The sequence below is a fragment of the Elephas maximus genome, chromosome 20 (genome assembly GCF_024166365.1).
Source record: "Elephas maximus indicus isolate mEleMax1 chromosome 20, mEleMax1 primary haplotype, whole genome shotgun sequence".
NCBI classification, from domain to species: Eukaryota; Metazoa; Chordata; class Mammalia; order Proboscidea; family Elephantidae; genus Elephas; species Elephas maximus.
Window position 1 is genome coordinate 62,972,339 of NC_064838.1, and position 19,208 is coordinate 62,991,546.

Genomic DNA, 19,208 nt, shown 5'->3' on the forward strand with positions numbered 1-19,208 from the left:
AAAGAGCTGAGTGAGCTTATCTGCTGCAGTAAAGCCCACAGTCCATAAGCCCTAGCCACTTACTCAGACCTTCTAGTCAGCGTTTTGGTATTCCTCTCTTGAATGTGAGCAGAAAACCAAGAATCACCAGACTCTCGAGGAATACTTTTAACAGGAAAGATACTGAACAGAACAAACAGGAAAAAAAAAAAGCAGAAAATACGTAATAAGAACAGCTATCCTTTATCATCACAGAGAGATAAGAAGTTGTATTACATTCAGGATGCTATTAAAAAAAATTAGCACTTAGAAATAAAAAAGATAGTAGCAGACATGAAAATTCATTTAAAAGGCTGAAATATCCCAGAAAGTATAGTAAAAAGTTTTTTTATTTTTTTAAGGGTAAAAATAAGAGAGGAAGGATAAGAAAATTAGAGGACCAGTCCAGGAGGACCAACACTGAAAAATAGGAGTTCCAGAAAAAGAAAGCAGAGGATATGGAGAGGAAAAAGTAATTAATAACCTAATATAAGAAAATACCTAAGAACTTAAGAATATGAATTTCTCAGTTGGAAGGGCCACCTACTACTCAGCACAGACAATGAAAATAGATCCACATAAAGGCACATGAAATTCACACACTGAGGTCAAGGAAGATTCTACAAGCTTCCAGGGACAAAACAACAGGTCACACAAAGGATCAAGAATCAGTACTGCTTCAAATATTTAAGAGCTGCCCTGAAACTAGAAGACAATATAGGAGTTCTTTCAAATTCTGAAGAAAAATTATTTCCAACTTAGAATTCCACATCAAGACTAACTATGAACGCCCAAGAGGAACATGCTCCTGAGAAAAACCAATTATATGAGATCAAAAGGACAGCATTTGCCCAAAAGCAAAGATGAGAAGGCAGGAAGGGATAGAAAATCAGGACAAAAGAAAATGGGGAAACTAGGATGGTAATGGGGACAGTGCTAACAAGTTGTGAGAAGTGAAACCAAATGTCAGGGAGCGCTTTATGTACAAACTATGAAACGGGAAAGTAACTTGCCCTGTAAACTTTCACCTAATGCACAATTAAAAAAAAAGACTGGCTGTGAATCAAGTGTCAGGGTAGAAGAGACATTTTTACACATGCAAGGTTTCAAAAAACGATCTCCCTTGCTCCCTTCTTTGGGAAGCTGACAGAGGATATGCACCTCCAAAAACAAGGGAGTTACCTAAAAAAGGAAAGGTATGGGATAAGAAGCCAGAGAGAGGCAAAGGCATCTCCAGGATGGTGAGGAAGGGGTGTCCTGGGGTGCCAACTTTGCAGCAGGTATAGGGGTAGCATCCTGTGGGAGCAGATTAGAGGGCTCTGGGACATCTGACAATGGAACTGAAGCATCTGTATATCTGAGTGAGTTGAGAGAAGGCTTAGAGAAGGCTTGGAGTTTAATAGAAAAACGAAACAAAAATATAGACTGCAAGCTGTCAGAAAGGAAAAGTAAGCATGTCTATTTGGCTCAGTTGTGAATATCATTTACTTAGTGAAAACATGAATATTGCACTAAATAAAATGATAATATACCTACTGGAAGGAATGGGGACAAGATATGTGTGGGGTAAGGTCAGGTTTGTGAAGGAGAACTTAATCCTCATCTTCACAGTGGGGAATTTGTGAGATAAAGCCTAAAAATGAAGAATCAAAATATAACAGCATAAGCTCTCCCCAGTGCCAAAAGAACTGCTGAAACACTTGGATGTGGATGCCTTTGAGGAGGGGTGTCATGGGACTGCCAATAATAATGAAAGAAAGAACTATTTGACTCTTAAAATTATGTTTGTGTATTAAAAAACAAAACAAAAACCATTGCTGTTGAGTCAATTCTGACTCATAGCGACCCTATAGGACAGAGTAAAACTGCCCCATAGGGTTTCCAAGGAGCAGCTGGTGCATTTGAACTGCCAACCTTTTGGTTAGCAGCCGTAGCTCTCAACCACTACGCCACCCGCGTTTCCGGATGTATAACTTTGATAAAAATAAAAACACTTTAAAAAAAACAAAAAACTTTAAAGTTACTGTGCTTAATACAGTACTTCATCAATTCTAAGATTCACAGTGTTATCTTTAACATCTTTAGTATCACTGAAGTCAGGTTGTCTTAAATTTAATGAAATATTGTGGTTCAGGATTCTGATATTGTATCTTATTTGAGGATGACAAAAGTATAATCCTTTCTTTTCTTCTTTTTTTAAGATTTCAGGCCTAAGTCTACCTCTTCCTCCCAAAAAATTGATTGGTAACATGGATCGTGAGTTCATAGCTGAGAGGCAGAAAGGTCTTCAGAACTATCTCAACGTTATCACCACCAATCACATCTTGTCTAACTGTGAGCTGGTTAAGAAGTTTTTAGATCCCAACAACTATGCTGCCAACTACACTGGTAAGCAGAGGAGGCTGTGAGCTACAGTCACGAAGGCAAAGGGGCACTGTTCTTTGCTGCAGATACCTACCATATGTGGGGAGAAACTCCATTTCCAATGGAGAGGTGTCCACATTTGTGATAGGATATTGTTCATTTACTAGTTGATACTTGATTGCAGTTTACTGTAGATGTATAGAAAATAATTTAGTTCCAAAATGTTCGTAATTCTGCATAGAAAAATGTGGAAGAAAAATTCTGGCTGTATAGTGGCCTTTTTTTTTTTAACATAAATTTTTTTTAATGTATTTTAACAAGTATTAACATTTTACCATCTACAGCTCCCTTTTTTTAAGACATACGATAGTACAATCACTGAATCTCTCGTCTCTCCCTTTCACCAGAGTAACTACTCTCCTGAAGTTGTTCTCTATCCTTCGTTTCTATTTTAGATATTTTTATCACACATGTAAATATCCCTAAACATATGTATATTTTATATAATATTGTTTTTTGTTTTCACTATTTATGTAAGTGGTATGCTGGTACATATGCTTCTGCAACTTCCATTGGTTGTTTGTTTTTAAAGTTGATTTTGTTGTTGTTGTTGAGAATATACACAATCGAACATAGGCCAATTCAGCTGTTTCTACATCTAAAATTCAGTGACACGGATTCCATTCTTCAGGCTGTGCAGCCATCCTCACCCTCCTTTTCTGAGCTGATCCTCCAACATTAACATAGACTCACTGCCCCTAAGGTTCCTTTCTAATCTTTTGAGTTGCTGTTGTCACTTTGATCCCAAATAGATAGTTTTTAAAGAGCATAATGCTTAAGACAGACATTTTTTATTAGTTAAGCTAAACTATTGTTTGGTTTTAAGAAGACTTTAGGGGCTGTTGGTTTAAAGTTTAAAGACTATCTCAGGGCAATAGTTTCAGGGATTCATCTAGCCCACTTGGCTCCAGAAAGTCTAGAGTCCATGAGAATTTGAAATTCCGTTCTACATTTGCCCCCTTTTGATCAGGAGTGTTCTATAGAATCTTCGATCAAAATATTCAGTAATGGTAGCCAGTCGCCATCCATTTCTTCTCATCTCATGGCAAAGGAGGCAGGTTGTTGATGTGTCTTCTTCCAATCCTGATGCTATATAGTCCAGCTTCTTGGATTACTTGCTCAGCATACAGATTGAATAAGTACAGAGAAAGGAAACAACCCTGATCCATACCTATTCTAACTTTAAACCACACAGTATTCCCTTGTTCTGTTCAAATGACTGCCTCTTGGGCTATGTACAGGTTCCACATGAGCACTATTAAGTGTTCTAGAATTCCCATTCTTCACAAAGTTGTCCATAACTTGTACGACCCACACAGTTGAATGCCTTTGCATAGTCAGTACAACACAGGTAAACATCTTTCTGGCATTCTGTGCTTTCAGCCAAGATCCGTCTGACATCAGCAATGAGTTCCAAGTCCTCTTCTGAATCTGGCCTGAATTTTTGGCAGTTCCCTGTTGATGATGTACTGCTACAACTGTTTTTGAATTATCCTCAGGAAAATTTTACTTGTGTGTGATATTAATGATACTGTCACCTAACAACACAACAACAGAGTCACCTGCAGTGCTTTAAAAAATCCTCATGACAATTAAATCAGAATCTCTCAGGTTGGGTATGGACATCAGTAGTTTGTAAATTCCCCAGGTGATTCCATTGTACAGCCAAGTTTGAAAGCCACAGCCTTTGGCCTTGCTACTTACATTGTGGTCCTGTGACCAGCAACATTGGCATCATCTGGGAGCTTGTTAACCAGCTGCTATTGAGTCAGCTCTGCCTTATAGCCACGCTGTGTGTATGAGAGTAGAACTGCGCTCTGTAGGTTTTCAATGGCTTGTTTTTTGGAAGTAGAACGCCAGGCCTTTTTTCTGAGGTACCTCTGTGTGGACTCAAACCTCCAGCTTTTAGTTTAGCAGCTGAGTATGTTAACCTTTGCACCACCCAGGAATCCTGGGAGCTTGTTAAACATGCAGAATACAGGCTCCACCCCAGACCTTCTGAATTGGTATCTGCGTTTCAGCAAGGCCTCCTGATAATTTGTATGCAAAGTGTGAGAAGCCTTACTCTAGAATGCACCTCCATTTTTTTTTTTTATTATTGTGTATTAGGTGAAAGTTTACAGAGAAAATTAGTTTTCTATTCAATACTTTGTACATAAAGTGTTCCGTAACTTTGGTTTTGTTCCCCATAATGTGTCGGTGCTCTCCCTATTTCTGTCCTAGGTCCCCCATTTCCTTTCATCCTGATTTTCTGTCCCTTCCTGCTTTCTCATCTCTTGGGCAAATGTTGCCCTTTTGATGTCATATAATTGATTGTTCTAAAGGAGCACGTTCCTCTTGGGTGGTGGTTATTTTATGGGCCTGGCTATGGTTTGGCTGGAAGACGGCCTCTGGGAATGGCTTCCATTCCAGTTCAGAAAGGTGTCTTAGGGCCACAGTGTCGGGGGTTCCTCCAGTCTCTGTCAGACCAGTAAGTCTGGTCTTTTTTGTGAATTTGATTTTTTGTTCTATGATTTTTCTCCTGCTTGTCTGGCACCCTCTGCTGTGATCCCAGTCAGAGCAGCCGGTAGTGGTAGTTGGGCATCATGTAGTTCTTCCGGTCTCAGGGTCGTGTAGGCTGTGGTTCATGTGGCCCATTAGCCCTGTGAACTAATTGCTCCCTTGAGTATTTGGTTTCTTCATTCTCCTTTGCTCCGGACGGTAAAAGACCAACAGATGTATCTTAGATGGCCACCGGCAAGCTTTTAAGACCCCAAGATGTAGGATACAGAACGTTTATGAACTGTGTTGTGCCAGGTGATGTAGATGACCACTGAGTCTGTGGCCCTTTGCCTTCAAGCCTAGGAACTTCATCCTGCGAGTTGTTTATGTCTAAGAAGTTGCCCCGACTGTGGCCATTGTGTGCTCATTGTCTATATTAATATATAAGCAACATCTACAGTTAGGTATGTAGACATATCCACCACCAAACCTATATCTGCAAGTGGGTGTGTTCCCTTACATCCTCCCCCACCTCTTGGTACACCTGTCTGCCTGTGTCCCCATTCATAAATTAGTGTTTATTAATACCATTTTACAGGGTTGTCTATGCTGTAGTAATTGCCGTGGTTGCCCATTGTTCTTGGTTCCTGTCCAGTCCTCCCATGCCTTGGTCCTGCATTGCCCGTTGTTCTTGGTTCCTCTCCTGTCCTCCCATGCCTTGGTCCTGTTTCGCTGACTTCCCCCATATAGTGTATTGCCTTAGCTTTTGGGCAAATGTCGCCCTTTTGATCTCGTATAACTGGTTGTTCTAAGGAGCACCTTCCTCTTGGGTGTTATTATTTATTTTATGGGCTTGTCTATGCTTTGGCTCAAAGGCAGTCGGAGTCCACAGGGTTTCCAAGGAGCAGCTGGTGGATTTGAACTCCGAAGCTTTTGGTTAGCAGCCTGAGCTCTTCTTAACCAGTGTGACACCAGGACTCTGAGTCTCTTTCATTATGCTGAGTGAAATAAATTGATCACAACAGGACACATATTGTATGGGACTACTATTATAAAGAAATAAGAAAAGGTTTACACACAGGAAAAAAAAAATTCTTTGCGGGTTACCAGGGATGAGAGGTGGAGGGAGGGAAATTACCAAATAGATAGAAGGCACATGTTAATATTGGTGAAGGGAAAGGCACTTTAATAGAAGTGCCATGCAGGGGCTAAGGAAAATATTTCTCCAGAATGTAACCGAGAGAAGAAAAGTTTTATTTCAATGTTGCATTTACTCTAAGTTACAAAATCTAACATTAAGTTGGTATATGGATTCCCTTCTCCCCCTACTTGTTTTTTGGTTCACATAGGAGAAAAGACATCACAGATAGGACCGGGACCCTGGGACAGCTGGCATCCTGGCAGGGTACCATCTCCCGGGGCTTCCGTTTCTCTGTGCTTCCCCGCAGTTCTCTAAATTGCCACACAGCAGGTCCTCTGGATTGACTGTTGATGACAGTCCACGTTGGTTCTCCACATCATTTCCCGGGAGTGCCTGCTAACGTTGTGAATGCAGCATCAAAGTGCCGCGTGCACGTACTGATGCTGTTCACTCAGGGCACATCGCTGTCTGCTAGTGCCATGTGTTGGTGCAGGGCTGGGTTTTGGGGGTGCAGCTCGCAGCTCTCAGAGAGCTTGTACCAGAAGTGCATTGAATCGCATGGGGTAAGAGCTAGATGGGATCTTGGAGCAGTCTTATCAAGACTCTCTGTTTCCAGGTCTTGGCTATTTCAGATAAAGCTGCAGCTGTTGTTAGGTGTCTTTTGAGTTGATTTTTGACTCATAGCGACCCTGTGTGACAGAGTAGAACTGCCCCATAGATTCTTCTAGGATGTAATCTTTATGGGAGCAGATTACCAGGTCTTTCTCCAATGGAGCTGCTGGATGAATTTGAACTGCCAACCTTTCTGTTCACAGCCGAGTGCTTAACCGATGTTAAGGGCTTAAAAAAAAAAAAGACTAAAATAGACTAACTCTCATTTTATGGGTGAGGAATCTGAGACCCCCAGTGATTCCTTAGTCTTACCAAGGGTTATACATTTGTGGGACTGCAGTCCAGCCTAATTGTTTTCAAGATAAAACGCTACTTGAAGAAGCTCTGGTGGCAAGTGGTTAAGAGCTCGGCTGCTAACCAAAAAGGTCAGCAGTTAAATCCACCAGCCACCCCTTGGCAGCCCTATAGGGCAGTTCTACTCTGTCCTTTAGGGTCGCTATGAGTCAAAATCGACTTGATGGCAATGGGTACCTCCCTCATATGCCACTGTTGTCCTCAGTCTTCCCCACTTCTCCCAGCATGGCCAACAGTCAGGAGCCCAAAGCAAAAGTTGTGGGCAGAGGTAGAAGGCCACCAGGAACTCCTTCCAGAGCCCAACTGCTCAAGAGGCCACCATTTAGAAGGTACAGTCCTATAGTGAAACCATAGCTGATGGATGCTATTTTTCAGAGATGCTGATTGTTTTCCCCTTTGAATGAAATGTCAGACTTGTCTTGCCTCTAGGTTGACTCACCAGCAGCTTCAGGAAAAGGAAGTACAGGCCACTGCCTCCGCCAGCTTGACCGAACCATTCCCCCGGCCAAGTGCTCTTGAGCATCATCAACATGCAGGCCATTGCCCTCCTTCTCCAGGCTTCCTGAAATTCACAGCATGGCCCATGGTTCCTCAAGGGCACTCTGCATGCCTGCCAACTTCTGGGTCTTCTCTAAGTAGGGCCACTTTTTTCTTTTGACATGGATAGTGTGTCTACCTTGTATCATTTCCAAGTGGTCTGTGGTCACCACCCAGTTTCACTTCAGCAGAAATTGAGTTCTGCATTCAAGTGGTGGCTGAAATCAACATGGTCACTTTTCCTGCTTATTGCTGTGACTGAGATTGAGGGTGCCTGGTTGGAGCCGGGACTGTGATACCACACTAGTCCCCTGCAGATGGTTAACCAGGAGCTCTCCAGACATCAGCAGCTGTCTTCTGCCCTCCCTGAGTCCCCAACCTGGGATTGCTGGGCCTTTCTTTCTTTTCCTTGTTTTCTCTAAATTATCAAATTCACGGAAAGAAAATTAGCCCTGGGCCCTCAGTGGAGAAGTTGTGAGGTGTTCATTGGGATCGCTGTTGTTAGTTGCCGTCCAGTCATCTTCAACTCATAGCAACCTTATATACCAGAACAAAACCCTCCCCAGTCCTGTGTCATCTTCACGATTGTTGCTATGTTTGAGTCCACTGTTTGGCTACTGTGTCAGTCCCATTTCACTGAGGGCCTCCCTTGCCTTTGCCAACCCTCTACTTTACCAACCATGATGTCCTTTTTTAGCAATTGATCTTTTCTTTCTTTCTTTTGAACATTTTATTGAGTTTTAGGTGAAAGTTTACACAGCAAATTAGCTTCCTATTCAACAATTCATATAGAAATTTTTCTGGGACCTTGGTTGCTATCCCCACAATGTGTCATTGTGCACTCTCCCTATTTCCACCCTGACTTCCCCATTTCCATCCCTCCATCTTCCTTAACCCTCCTTGCCTTCTCCTCTTTGCTTTTGGGAAAATGTTGCCCATTTGGTCTCAACTATACCTACATAACCACTCACAAATTTTTGGCTGTATTACTGTTGTTGTAGAACTGTATATGTTATTGCATTTACCGTAGTTGTCCTTTATTCTTGCATACTCTTCAGTATCTTCATTTACCTTGGTCACGTGCTTCCCCCATATTGTGTACTGCCTTTCCCTTTACCAGAATTAACATGTGTCTACTATCTAGTAAGTGATTCTCCCTCCCTTCCCCTCCCACCACTGGTAACCATCAAAAAACATTGCTTTCTAAGTGAAAACTTTGGTGAAGGGTAAGACAGTACACAATATTGTGGAAGCCTGCACAATCTGTACAAGGCAAGGTCATGGTAGCTCCACAGACACATCCAAACTCCCTGAAGGACCGAATTGCTAGGCCGAGGGCTGTGGGGACCATGATCTCGGGGAACATCTAGCTCAACTGGCATAACATAGTTTATAAAGAAAATGTTCTACATTCTACTTTGGTGAGTAGTGCCTGGGGTCTTAAAAGCCTGTGAGCAGCCATCTAGGATACTCCACTGGTCTCACCCCTTTGGAAGCAAGGAAGATCACCCTATACTAATCCTTTCTTATTAACATAACAAAGGCAGCCCATTCCCAAATGGGATTATAACCACAGGCATAGTGGTTAGGATTTACGATACATATTTTAAGCCCCATGGCACAGTGATTAAGAGCTCAGCTGTGCTAATCAAATGATCAACAGTTCGAATCCACCAGGTGCTTCTTGGAAATCCTGTGGGGCAGCTCTACTCTGTCCTATAGGATTGCTATGAGTTGAAATTGACTTCATAGGAAAGAGTTTGGTTTTTTTGGTTTTATCCTGTATGGGGTTCCTTGAGCTTCTAGGATGGTAACTTCTTGTCTTTCATAATATTTGGTAAGCTTTCAGCCAATATATCTTCAAAAATTCTCCCTGTGCTTTTTCCATCTCCTTTTCTGGAATTACCTAGTACACATAAATTATTCCTCTTGATGGTGTCCCTCATAACTCTTAGGCTTTCTTCAGTCTTTTTTTCTGATTGTTCTTCAAACAAATTGGTATCAAGGGATTTGTCTTCTATTTTGCTGATTCTTTCTTCTGTTGATTCTTCTCCTGTGTCCTTCCATTAAGTTGTCTGTTTCTAATATTTTATTTTTAATCTTCTGAATTTCTAGTTGTTTTTGTATGGTTTCTGTCAATTGAGTCTGTCATTTTGTTCTTGTATTGTTTTCCTGAATCATTCTAGGGTTTTTTTTCTGGGTTTTCCTTGATCTCTATGAGGATCCTAAATATAAGTCTTTTTTTGTTCATTTATTTGTTTCTATTGTGCTTTAAGTGAAAATTTACAGAGCAAATTAGTTTCTCATTCAAAAATTTATACACAAATTGTTTCATGACATTGATTGTGATCCATGCAATGTGTCAGCAGTCTCCCCATTTCCACCCCGGGTTCCGTGTTGCCATTTGCCCAGTTTTCCTGTCCCTTCCTGCCTTCTCATCTTTGCTTTTTGGAAGATGTTGCTCATTAGTCTCATTGAGACTTTAGCTCTTGGTTGAGCTAAGAAGCATGTTCCTTCACCTGTGTTGTTGTTTGTTTTATCAGCCTATTTAATCTTTGGCTGAAAGGTGGACTTCAGGAGTGGCTTCAGTTCTGAGTTAGAAAAGTGCCTGGGGGCCATAGTCTCAGGGGTTTCTCCAGCTCTGTCAGGCCAGTTAGTCTGGTCTTTTTGTGAATTTGAATTTTGTTGTACATTTTTCATATAAGTCTTTTGAATTTCTTCTCAGGTAGTTCTATTATTGTTTATTCCTTTGGAAGGTTTTCTTTCCCTTTATTTTTCTCACTTGTTTGAGCCATCTTTTTCTCGTTTTTTCATACAATTTGCTATTGTCTGGTGTCTCTGATGCATTAAGGTGATTTATTTATGTATTCATTGGTTGATTGTGTGTTTGTTTTGTCCTGATTTTTTGTTTTGTTCTGCTATATCAGGGTGGGCAGAGCAGGTGTGTTCTGCTGAGCCCTGGTCTGGCAGCACATGTGTCACTGGGGGGAGAGGCAGTGACGGGCAGGGTGATTGTGCGTGGCTGGGGTGAGCTGGGTGGGTATGGGCCACCACCTGTTGTCAGTCCAGTGGTGCAGGAGTGCGTGATGGTGCTCAGCAGGTAGGCAGGGTGGTGGGCAGGATGGATGTGGTGGGCAACCAGTGGCACAAGGGTGTTCACTGCTGTTTGCCCTGTGAGTGGGGCGGTAGGTGGGAGTGTGTGGCAGGTGACCAGCAGGGTGGGTATATTCACTGCTGTTTGCTGGGTGCGCAGAGTGGCAGGGAGGTGGTGGACGGGGCTGGTTGGGGGGAAAGGGGTGGCTTGTACTGTGGTCCCTGGACATGCGGAGCAGCAGGGGTGAGGGGGGTATGCACTGCTAATTATAGCAGGGAGAGGGGGCACATGCTCCTCTGGTCACCTGGACACTTCCCATTGGCTGCAGCCAGCAATCGGGACCTGGCCCGACCGAGTGTGAGGAGGGGGAGTCCTGCCTGGAGTCCTGGTGGGGGACCTCCTGCTGATACTCTATGGACCTGTTACTCTATGTTCGCCACTTACCCTAATGGTCAGGGACTGCCACTAGTGAGTAGTCCTGTCGTCTTGTCTTTGGATCCTGGCTCCCTCCCTGCTCTGCGTAAGCCAGGATCCCTGGAGCTCTCACTTGCCTTCCTGTACTTCCCTTCTTAGATCTGGTTCATGCCCTGCATACCTTGCTTCACTCCAGACATGTCTACACAGTTTCTCTGTCTCCTATTGGGAATTAAAGTTGGCTTCCTGAGCTCCTTACCCAGGATCACTGCTGGCTTTGTCTCAAGATGAGCATGCCGTGCTGGGCTGACTAGGAAGATACCTCCACTCTGTATCTCTCTTCTTTCGCTAGTTTTGCTCAGTTTCTTCTTCCAGTCGGTGTTTGATCTAATTCCTTATCCTTCCAGTTGATGCTCAGGGTTCCAGGATTGTCATCTGTATCTGTTTCTCGAGTCTTTGCTATAGAGGGACAGCTGGTACATCTGACCAAGCCACCATCTTGGGCCATCTTACTCGTGATTGGTCTTTTCTAATGATGTGTCCAAAATAAAGGAGCCAAGGCCTCACCATTCTTACTTCTGAGGATCATTCTCGTTGTAATTCTTAGACTGATTCATTTGAATTAGAAAGTCTGGTTGAGGGCCAGCTGTTCCACAGGGAAGATAGGCATCTCCCAGTTTAGAGGTTTTTGTATTGTGAAACACACACACACATACACATACACACACCACTACCTTATTAGTCCTTATTAACAAAGCACTCAGAGTGAAGGGTTTTTTAATGTCCACGCAGAAGTCATTTGGACAAGACATCAGGAGGCCTGGGTCCTGGTCCCAGCTTTGTCATTAGCAGCACTTCCTCTCTCAGGGCCTCAGGGTGCTGACCTATAAAATGAGGTGGGGGTGGAGGAATGGACCCAGGAGTGTTGAAGCTCCCTTCTCATCCTAAAGCCCTGGGAATCCTATACCTAGGTAGGACCTCGAGTAACGGGTTCCAGGATCAAACAAGAGGAGTTTGGCGGTAAGGGGAGGAGTCATATTCAAAGAACAGCAAGGTGTTTTGGAGGGGTTGGAGGCCCAACTGGCCTCTGGGCTGGGTTGGATTGGGGTCTGCCTTGGAGGAGCCTAGCTGCAGGGCTGGAACTAGCTGCAGGGCTGGAAGAGGCAGTGTTTGGGTTGGGATCTAGGAGTTCACAGGCTGCAGACAGTGAGGGGCTTGAGCTCAGTGGGAGGCATAGGTTGCACTGGACAGCTTTTCTGCGTTTCCTGCCTTGGGCTTGTTTATCAATGTTTACTTAGTGTGCAGGTTTCCTGCATGTGTCAGTGCTAAAGAAGTAGAGGATGGGGTGCCTTCCTTCTCTGGGATTTCATCTTCTGATAGGAGAGAGATTCAGCATCCATTGACCATGTATTGAGCCCTTCCTTCTTGCTTCATCAAACATATTTATTGAGCACGAACTATGTGCCAGGTGCTATTGATGCAGCAGTCAGGGAGGTATAGCCTCCCCACCCAAAGCACTTATGATGGGAGACTGACAGGCAAAGGCCCAGGCAGTGAACATGGGACAGTACCTTGGGTGTAGGGATGGACGGGTGGATGGTCCAGATCTGAAGATGGAAGATGGCTTACCAGAAGAGGTGCCGTCTACACTGAGGGCTGAGGGTGAGTAGAGTTAACCAGGCCAAGAGGCAGAGGCCAGTGCACCAGGTAGAACAGCCTAAGGAGGTCATCCCATGTGGCTGTGGCCTTTACAGGTTGAGATGTGTCCTCCCAGCCAGAGCTCACAGTCCAGTGGAAGAGAGAAAATCAAAAACGAGTAACCCTAATACATGACAGACCATGGGTGGGTCTCCTAAGAGAGGGGCAGATACAGCACTGGGAGTGTACTGAGGAGGGAGGGAGGATGAGGGTGGCTAGGGAAGCAGCAACAGCTTCCTGGAGAAGGTGTCATTGGGCTGGGTCTGGAAGGATAGCTATGCAGGAATAGGACATGTCTTCTGGGCCGTGGGAGGCAAATCTCAGAGCCAAGGGGACTGTGAGACCACACACTGTGGGAAGTAAAGCCAGAAAGGTAGGTTACAGTTAGAGGTAGGTTGAAAACTAGGTTTAGAAGCTTGGTCTCGATTTGGTAAGGCAATGGGGAGCCCGGGCAGGCTGCTGAGCAGAGGAATTGATGATTAAGGTTGAAATGTATTGCTTGAATCTGGGGAGAGAGGGGATTAATATTGGGAGCGTGGTAGTCGTGAGATTTATTATGTCCAAAAAAATCATAATTCAGTGGAAAGAAAATGTCCTTTCTTCAATTCCGTAACCTCTAAGGTTAAAAAAAAAAAAAGCTATTTCCCAATCCTTAATTTATCAGTAACATATTCTGTTTGTTCACAGCTATTTCCCCATGCCTAGAGCATTTCCCCTATGCCTAAAGCAATGTAGGGTACATAGTAGCACACAATAAATATTGTTGAATAATAATTTTGTGGGGAATTATGAGTCACTGTTTTGAACCAACGGTGTATTACAGCCTCTCGGAACGCCATCGTACCACAATTATAAAATTATTTTTCATGATCTTTCTCAAAGGCAATAGGAATGATTTTTACATAAGGTAATTACCCTTTAAGTTTGCTTATGTTCAGGTTATTTTAAGACTGTTTATGCTCAAGTTATTTTGGAAATACTAAAAACACCTTATATGAACATGAGTTATAGAGGAGGTGCCGTTCCCCGTGTTCATGATGAAAACTGACATGTTTTCGTCACAGTTGACCCTTCCAACTGCTTTGTCCCGTTGGGGCACTTAGAACAAAGGGAAGGGAGTCAGTTGTGTATTTGGCTGCCACATATTCTTCTGAGGAGATGGCAGTGGTGCTTTACGAGTTGAGTCAGTGAACAAACAGCTAGTCAGTTGTTTTCTTCCCAGGATCTCTCAACTCATAATGTTCTATAAAGTGTTATCAAATGAGATTGTTTGCCAGGCTGTCAGTGGGATTGTCCCAGACGAGGCCATTCTGACATGTGGCGAGCATTTCTGCCCCGTCCCTCCCATGTGCCTCACCAGCCTGCCTGGAATGGAATTACTGCCAGGCAGAGGCGAAAATCCACGCTGAATCTGGGAGTCTGCCGTTCACATTCAGGAACCTGGAGCGGTTTCCTTTACTTACTGTGTGGAGGGGAAATGGCAGATTACAGATGTTGCTTTTTGCAGGAAATGTAAAACACAGTTATTCTGATAATTTCTTAATACAGTGAACTTTAACAAGCTTCCTCTTCTCATTGTCTTAAAAGGAGGAAACATTCTCATGATAAAAGAACACAAAAGAAGCATGGATGTTTTTCCCAGCTAACAGACACTGGGTGACTTCCCACGATAGAAGCATGTTGTTGCCGCATATGGATTTTTTTCTAGGACACTGGATTTTATTTCCAATATATATTTAAGGCTAATGGCTTCTTTGTTGGTGAAAGCTGTAATTCCATGAGGAATGAAGATGGGTTAAATATCACTTGGAGCAACATTAAATGCTGTTCAAGCTGACATTAGAGCACATTTGAAGTCTTGTGCTTAGGCTGTGGTTGGGTGCATATATTGAATTCTTGGCTTAGGCCAGCTAGTTTCCATGTTTCAGATCTTTCAGTAAAGCATTTTTTTTCACATTAGCCTGCGTTTACATGTTTTAGATCTTCCAATCAAACATTTTTTCCACATCAGTAGTAACTAAGTGTTTTACGAAGAAGGTCATAGACTATAAGGATTTCATTTGCAAGAATAACGTCTTGACCTTACGGTACCTTCCTGATACGTTTGACTAATGAGTTTCTACAATGTCTTTGCAGAGATCGCCTTACAACAGGTTTCCATGTTCTTCCGATCAGAACCAAAGTGGGAGGTGGTAGAACCATTGAAAGACATAGGTGAGAAGCTGGCATGTCTATCCTGTTAAAAAAAGACAAATCACAGAACTGGATTCTGCGGCACGCTCTCTTATGTGTGTCCCAAGAAAACTCTTAAGTGAAGATGAATTCCTTTTTTCTTGGCCTCCCTACCACTTGAAGATGCAGTTCTTAACTTTGGATTTCTGCTGTCATCAAAAAAGGACATCCCAGTGTGCATTGTTGTTATTTAATGATGGTGGTGCAGGGGTTAAGCATTCAGCTGCTAACTAAAATGTCAGCAGTTTGAATCCACCAGCTGCTTTTTAGAAACCCTATGGGGTGGTTCTACTCTGTCCTGTAGGGTTGCTATGAGTCGGAATCAGCTCAACAGCAATGGGTTTGGTTTGGTTTGGTTTTAGGCACTAGTAGAGTTTAGCTACACTCTGAAATACTTAATGAATCTTGGTTAAAGCCCCATCAGAGGTTTGGGATGGTAGCAACTTGTACTTTCAAAACCATCATTAATTCCTCATCTGCCTCTTTTACTAAATCTAAACTGAAGATACATTAAAGTACCGTTTTCCTACTATTTTCATAATAATTTCTTTCTTATACTGTTTTTAGTGCAGCCTGTATGGTGCCAGCCTTATCAGTGGTTGTTCCACTGGTGCCTATGTAACTGTGGATAACACTGCCAAATTTATTTTTTTATTAATTACTTAGTCAATGAAATTTATATCAATTGGTGCGAAAATTATGTAGCTATAAACATGTCTCTGCTTTTATGGCAGGTTGGAGGATAAGAAAGAAATATTTCTTGATGAAGATTAAAAATCAGCCAAAGGAACGGCTGGTGTTAAGCTGGGTAAGCTAGTTTTTTTGTTGTTGTTGTTGTTCAGCCCCATTTCAGGGACTTTAGATGGGTTTCTGAGAGCAGATCTGACAAGACGGTTACAATATTGCATTGTGCTCCCAAGTCTCCAGTGATTTATAAGGGCCACCTCAATTCTGTCTCAGCGAAGAATCATTTTAAGTCACTTTGCTTAAGTGTGGAGCCCCGGTGGCACAATGCTTAAGAGCGGCTGCTGGCCGCTAATCAAAAGGTTGGCAGTTCGAATTCAGCTGCTCCTTAGAAACCCTATGGGACAGTTCTGCTCTGTCCTATGGGCTCGCTATGAGTTGGAATCAACTTGATGGCAATGGGTGATCGATGGTTTTGCTTAAGCATAAAAAATAATTAAATTTGATCAGCTAGTAAACGTTCGGGAAAAACAATGGAAACAGCTTAAAGTAGTCCTCTGGAACGTCTTTAATGTTGACACTTTTGGAGTTTGTCTCTGAAGAAAATACTTGAGCGTTACTTTGTGCCTTTCACATGGGAAGTTGTAGTGATACATTTCGTTAATGGAATTAGGAACAATTACAGTTGAATCCTGGTATTTATATGTTTATATGGGAACAATTACAGTTGAATCCTGGTATTTATATGTTTATATACTACCTTTCCAGAGAGGTCTTATGGCAGCAAGATTTAGGTGTGATTTTCATCTTTGGCTTACAGTCATAAAAACAGTCATATATTTCAACAAATAAAGGGAAAGACTTATAGGGACGTTTTCTTTTGATGGCCAAGGCAGAACTCTGATATTTTCTCCCATGTTTTCAGGCTGACCTTGGCCCTGACAAATACGTGTCAGATAAAGATTTTCAGTGTCTAATCAGACTACTTCCTTCCTGCTTGGTGAGTACAAGTCCTTCTGTTAACCTCGATGCTGATATGATTGTCTTCACAGATTCAGTCTTTTCTTGAGGGTGAACATGGATAGAAGAACTGAAAATACTCTTAGACCCCAGAGAATGGAGCAGGAGAGTGGATGGATTTTAGCTTAGACTGAAACCGCGAAGGGCTGTTCCCATAGATGAGAGGCCGTAGCGTTTATGATGCCTGAACAACCCATGAAATATGTGATAAGTTTAAACATAGCCTTTGCGTTTTAAGCAAACATCAGGGTAGGAAAGCAGCCATTTCCCCAAGCTTTTTGTTCTCGGGGAGAGTGTTTATATCAATGGACTCAAAAGATCTATTTCTAGCCCAACAAAACAGAACAAATAAGGGTTTACATAACCTGGGTGTGGGAAAGGCAAAATAACAATTTTGTTGCCTGAGTTACCACTCTCATAGACAAGCCGGTTGACTTTTAGGAGTGTTTAGCATTACTTACGCTAATTCTCAATTCTAATCCAAGCCCTTCAATGGAAAAAACCACATGAATATGTTTCAAAATGTCTGCAGAATGTCTTGAGGAAAAAACGAATCTGACTAGGAAGTTGAGTTAACGTTGATGTTCTTTATGAGAACGTGAGACCCTAGAATGAGTCACTGAGGGACCAAGCACAATTATGCTGACATGTCCAGTTGAGTTGGCAAGTTCCGTTTTGAAGATAGAGTATGTTGTCAAGCTAGCAAAACCAAGTTTTTAATGAGGTTTGATATGTGGCCAAGAAAAATGGTGTGGTCTTTGAGTTTGAGTGGTTGTGTGAAGCAGTCTGTCAGTACTCAATTAAAAATTTTTTTTAATGGATGTGCTTTACAAAAAAAAAAAAAAGTGGTACGTACAAGTAGTGCACGTTAATTGCAGAAAAGTCAGAAACATAAATAAGCAAATATAAGAAAATAAAACTCATCTGTAATCCCACCAGTCAGAGTATGAACCAAAATGTTCAGTTGTTACTCTTCTGGAATTTGTATGATATATATATTTTTTGAAAAATTGTATTATGTACATTTTTTGTGTCTTTTCTTGTCTCTTTGTATAACAGAGGTCATACAATATTTGTCCTTTGTGATTGGCTTATTTTGCTCAGCATAATGTCTTCAAGCTCCATCCATACTGTAGCATGTATCAAGACTTCATTTCTTCTACTGACTGAGTAGTATTCCATTGTATGTATGTACCACATTTTGTTAATGTGTTCTGATGGGTGATTTAGGTTGTTTCCATCTTTTGGCTGTTGTGAATAGTGCTTCAATGAACATTGGTGTACAAGTCTCTTTTTGAGCTCTGCTTTCAAGTCTTTTAGGTGTATATTTAGGAGTGGAATTGCTGGATCATATGGGAGTTCTGTTTTTAGTTTTTTTTTGAGAAACTGCTGCACTGTTTTCCACAATGGATATATCATTTTGCATTCCCACCAGCAATGGATAAGAGTTCCAATTTCCCTACATTTTCACCAATATTTGTTATTTTCTCTTTCTTTTTTTTATCTTAGCCATCCTAGTGGGAGTGAAATGGTATGTCGTTGTGGTTTTAATTGCATCTCTCTGATGGCTAATGATGCCAAGCATCTTTTCATGTGTTTGGTGGCCATTTGAATGTCCTCTTTGGTGAAATGCCTATTCAAGTCCTTTGCTTATTTTATGACTGGGTTATTTGTCTTTTTGTTGTTAAGTTGTCAAAGTTTTATATATATTTTGAGTATTAGATTCTTGTCAGATACATGGTTTCTGAAGATATTCTCCTAGCTGATAGCTTGTCTTTTCACTTTTTTGGTGAAGTCTTTTGATGAACAAAAGTTTGTACTTTGTGTAAGGTCCCATATATTTATTTTGACTTTGTTGTTTGTGCTTTTGTTATTATAGTAGATAATCTGTTATTGAAAGCTAGGCCTGACAGTGTTGCCCCTGCTTGTTCTTCTAAGAATTTTATGGCTTTAGTTTGCACGTTTAGGTCCTTAATCCATTCTGAATTTGTTTTTGTGTATGGTGTGAGGCATAGATCCTGTGTCATTTTTCTGTTTGTGGAAACCAGTTTTCCCAGCACCACTTATTGAAGAGACTCTTCTTTCCCCATTGAAAGTACTTAGTACCCTTGTCAAAAACCAGTTGACTGTAGATGTATGAGTTTATTCTGGACTCTCAGTTCTATTCCATTGGTGTATGTGTCTATTGTTATACTAGTACCAGGCTGTTTTGATTACTGTAGCTGTATAGTATGTTTTAAAATCAGGAAGGGTGAGCCCTCCTGTTTTGTTCTTCTCTTTCAACATTGTTTTAGCTATTCTGTGCTTATTTTCTTAAACCAGATTTTTTCATTAAGGACATACCTTGAGCATATTGTCTGTAAATATACTACAATGTCATTTTTTATTGACTATGTAAAATTATCATTTGGGTGTAATTCTGTTTACTCAACTGATCTTCTACTAGGCATTTGGATCACTTTCAGTTTTTTGCTCTTATTTTTTTAAAAAAAGTCATAG

The 19,208-nt window shown here is 41.8% G+C and overlaps 1 protein-coding gene across 11 annotated transcripts in view; it reads left to right on the forward strand.

Annotated features, from left to right (window-relative positions):
* Window positions 1-19,208, forward strand: part of PXK (PX domain containing serine/threonine kinase like) — an 89,709-nt gene that overhangs the window by 38,441 nt on the left and 32,060 nt on the right. For 10 of the 11 annotated variants that reach the window (XM_049861780.1, XM_049861778.1, XM_049861781.1 and 7 more), the window contains exons 4-7: window positions 2,220-2,406; window positions 14,910-14,987; window positions 15,740-15,813; window positions 16,615-16,689. In XM_049861780.1, the coding sequence (XP_049717737.1) occupies window positions 2,220-2,406; window positions 14,910-14,987; window positions 15,740-15,813; window positions 16,615-16,689 (414 nt within the window). The remainder of the gene's footprint in view (window positions 1-2,219; window positions 2,407-14,909; window positions 14,988-15,739; window positions 15,814-16,614; window positions 16,690-19,208) is intronic. The other variant, XM_049861782.1, reaches the window with a different exon arrangement.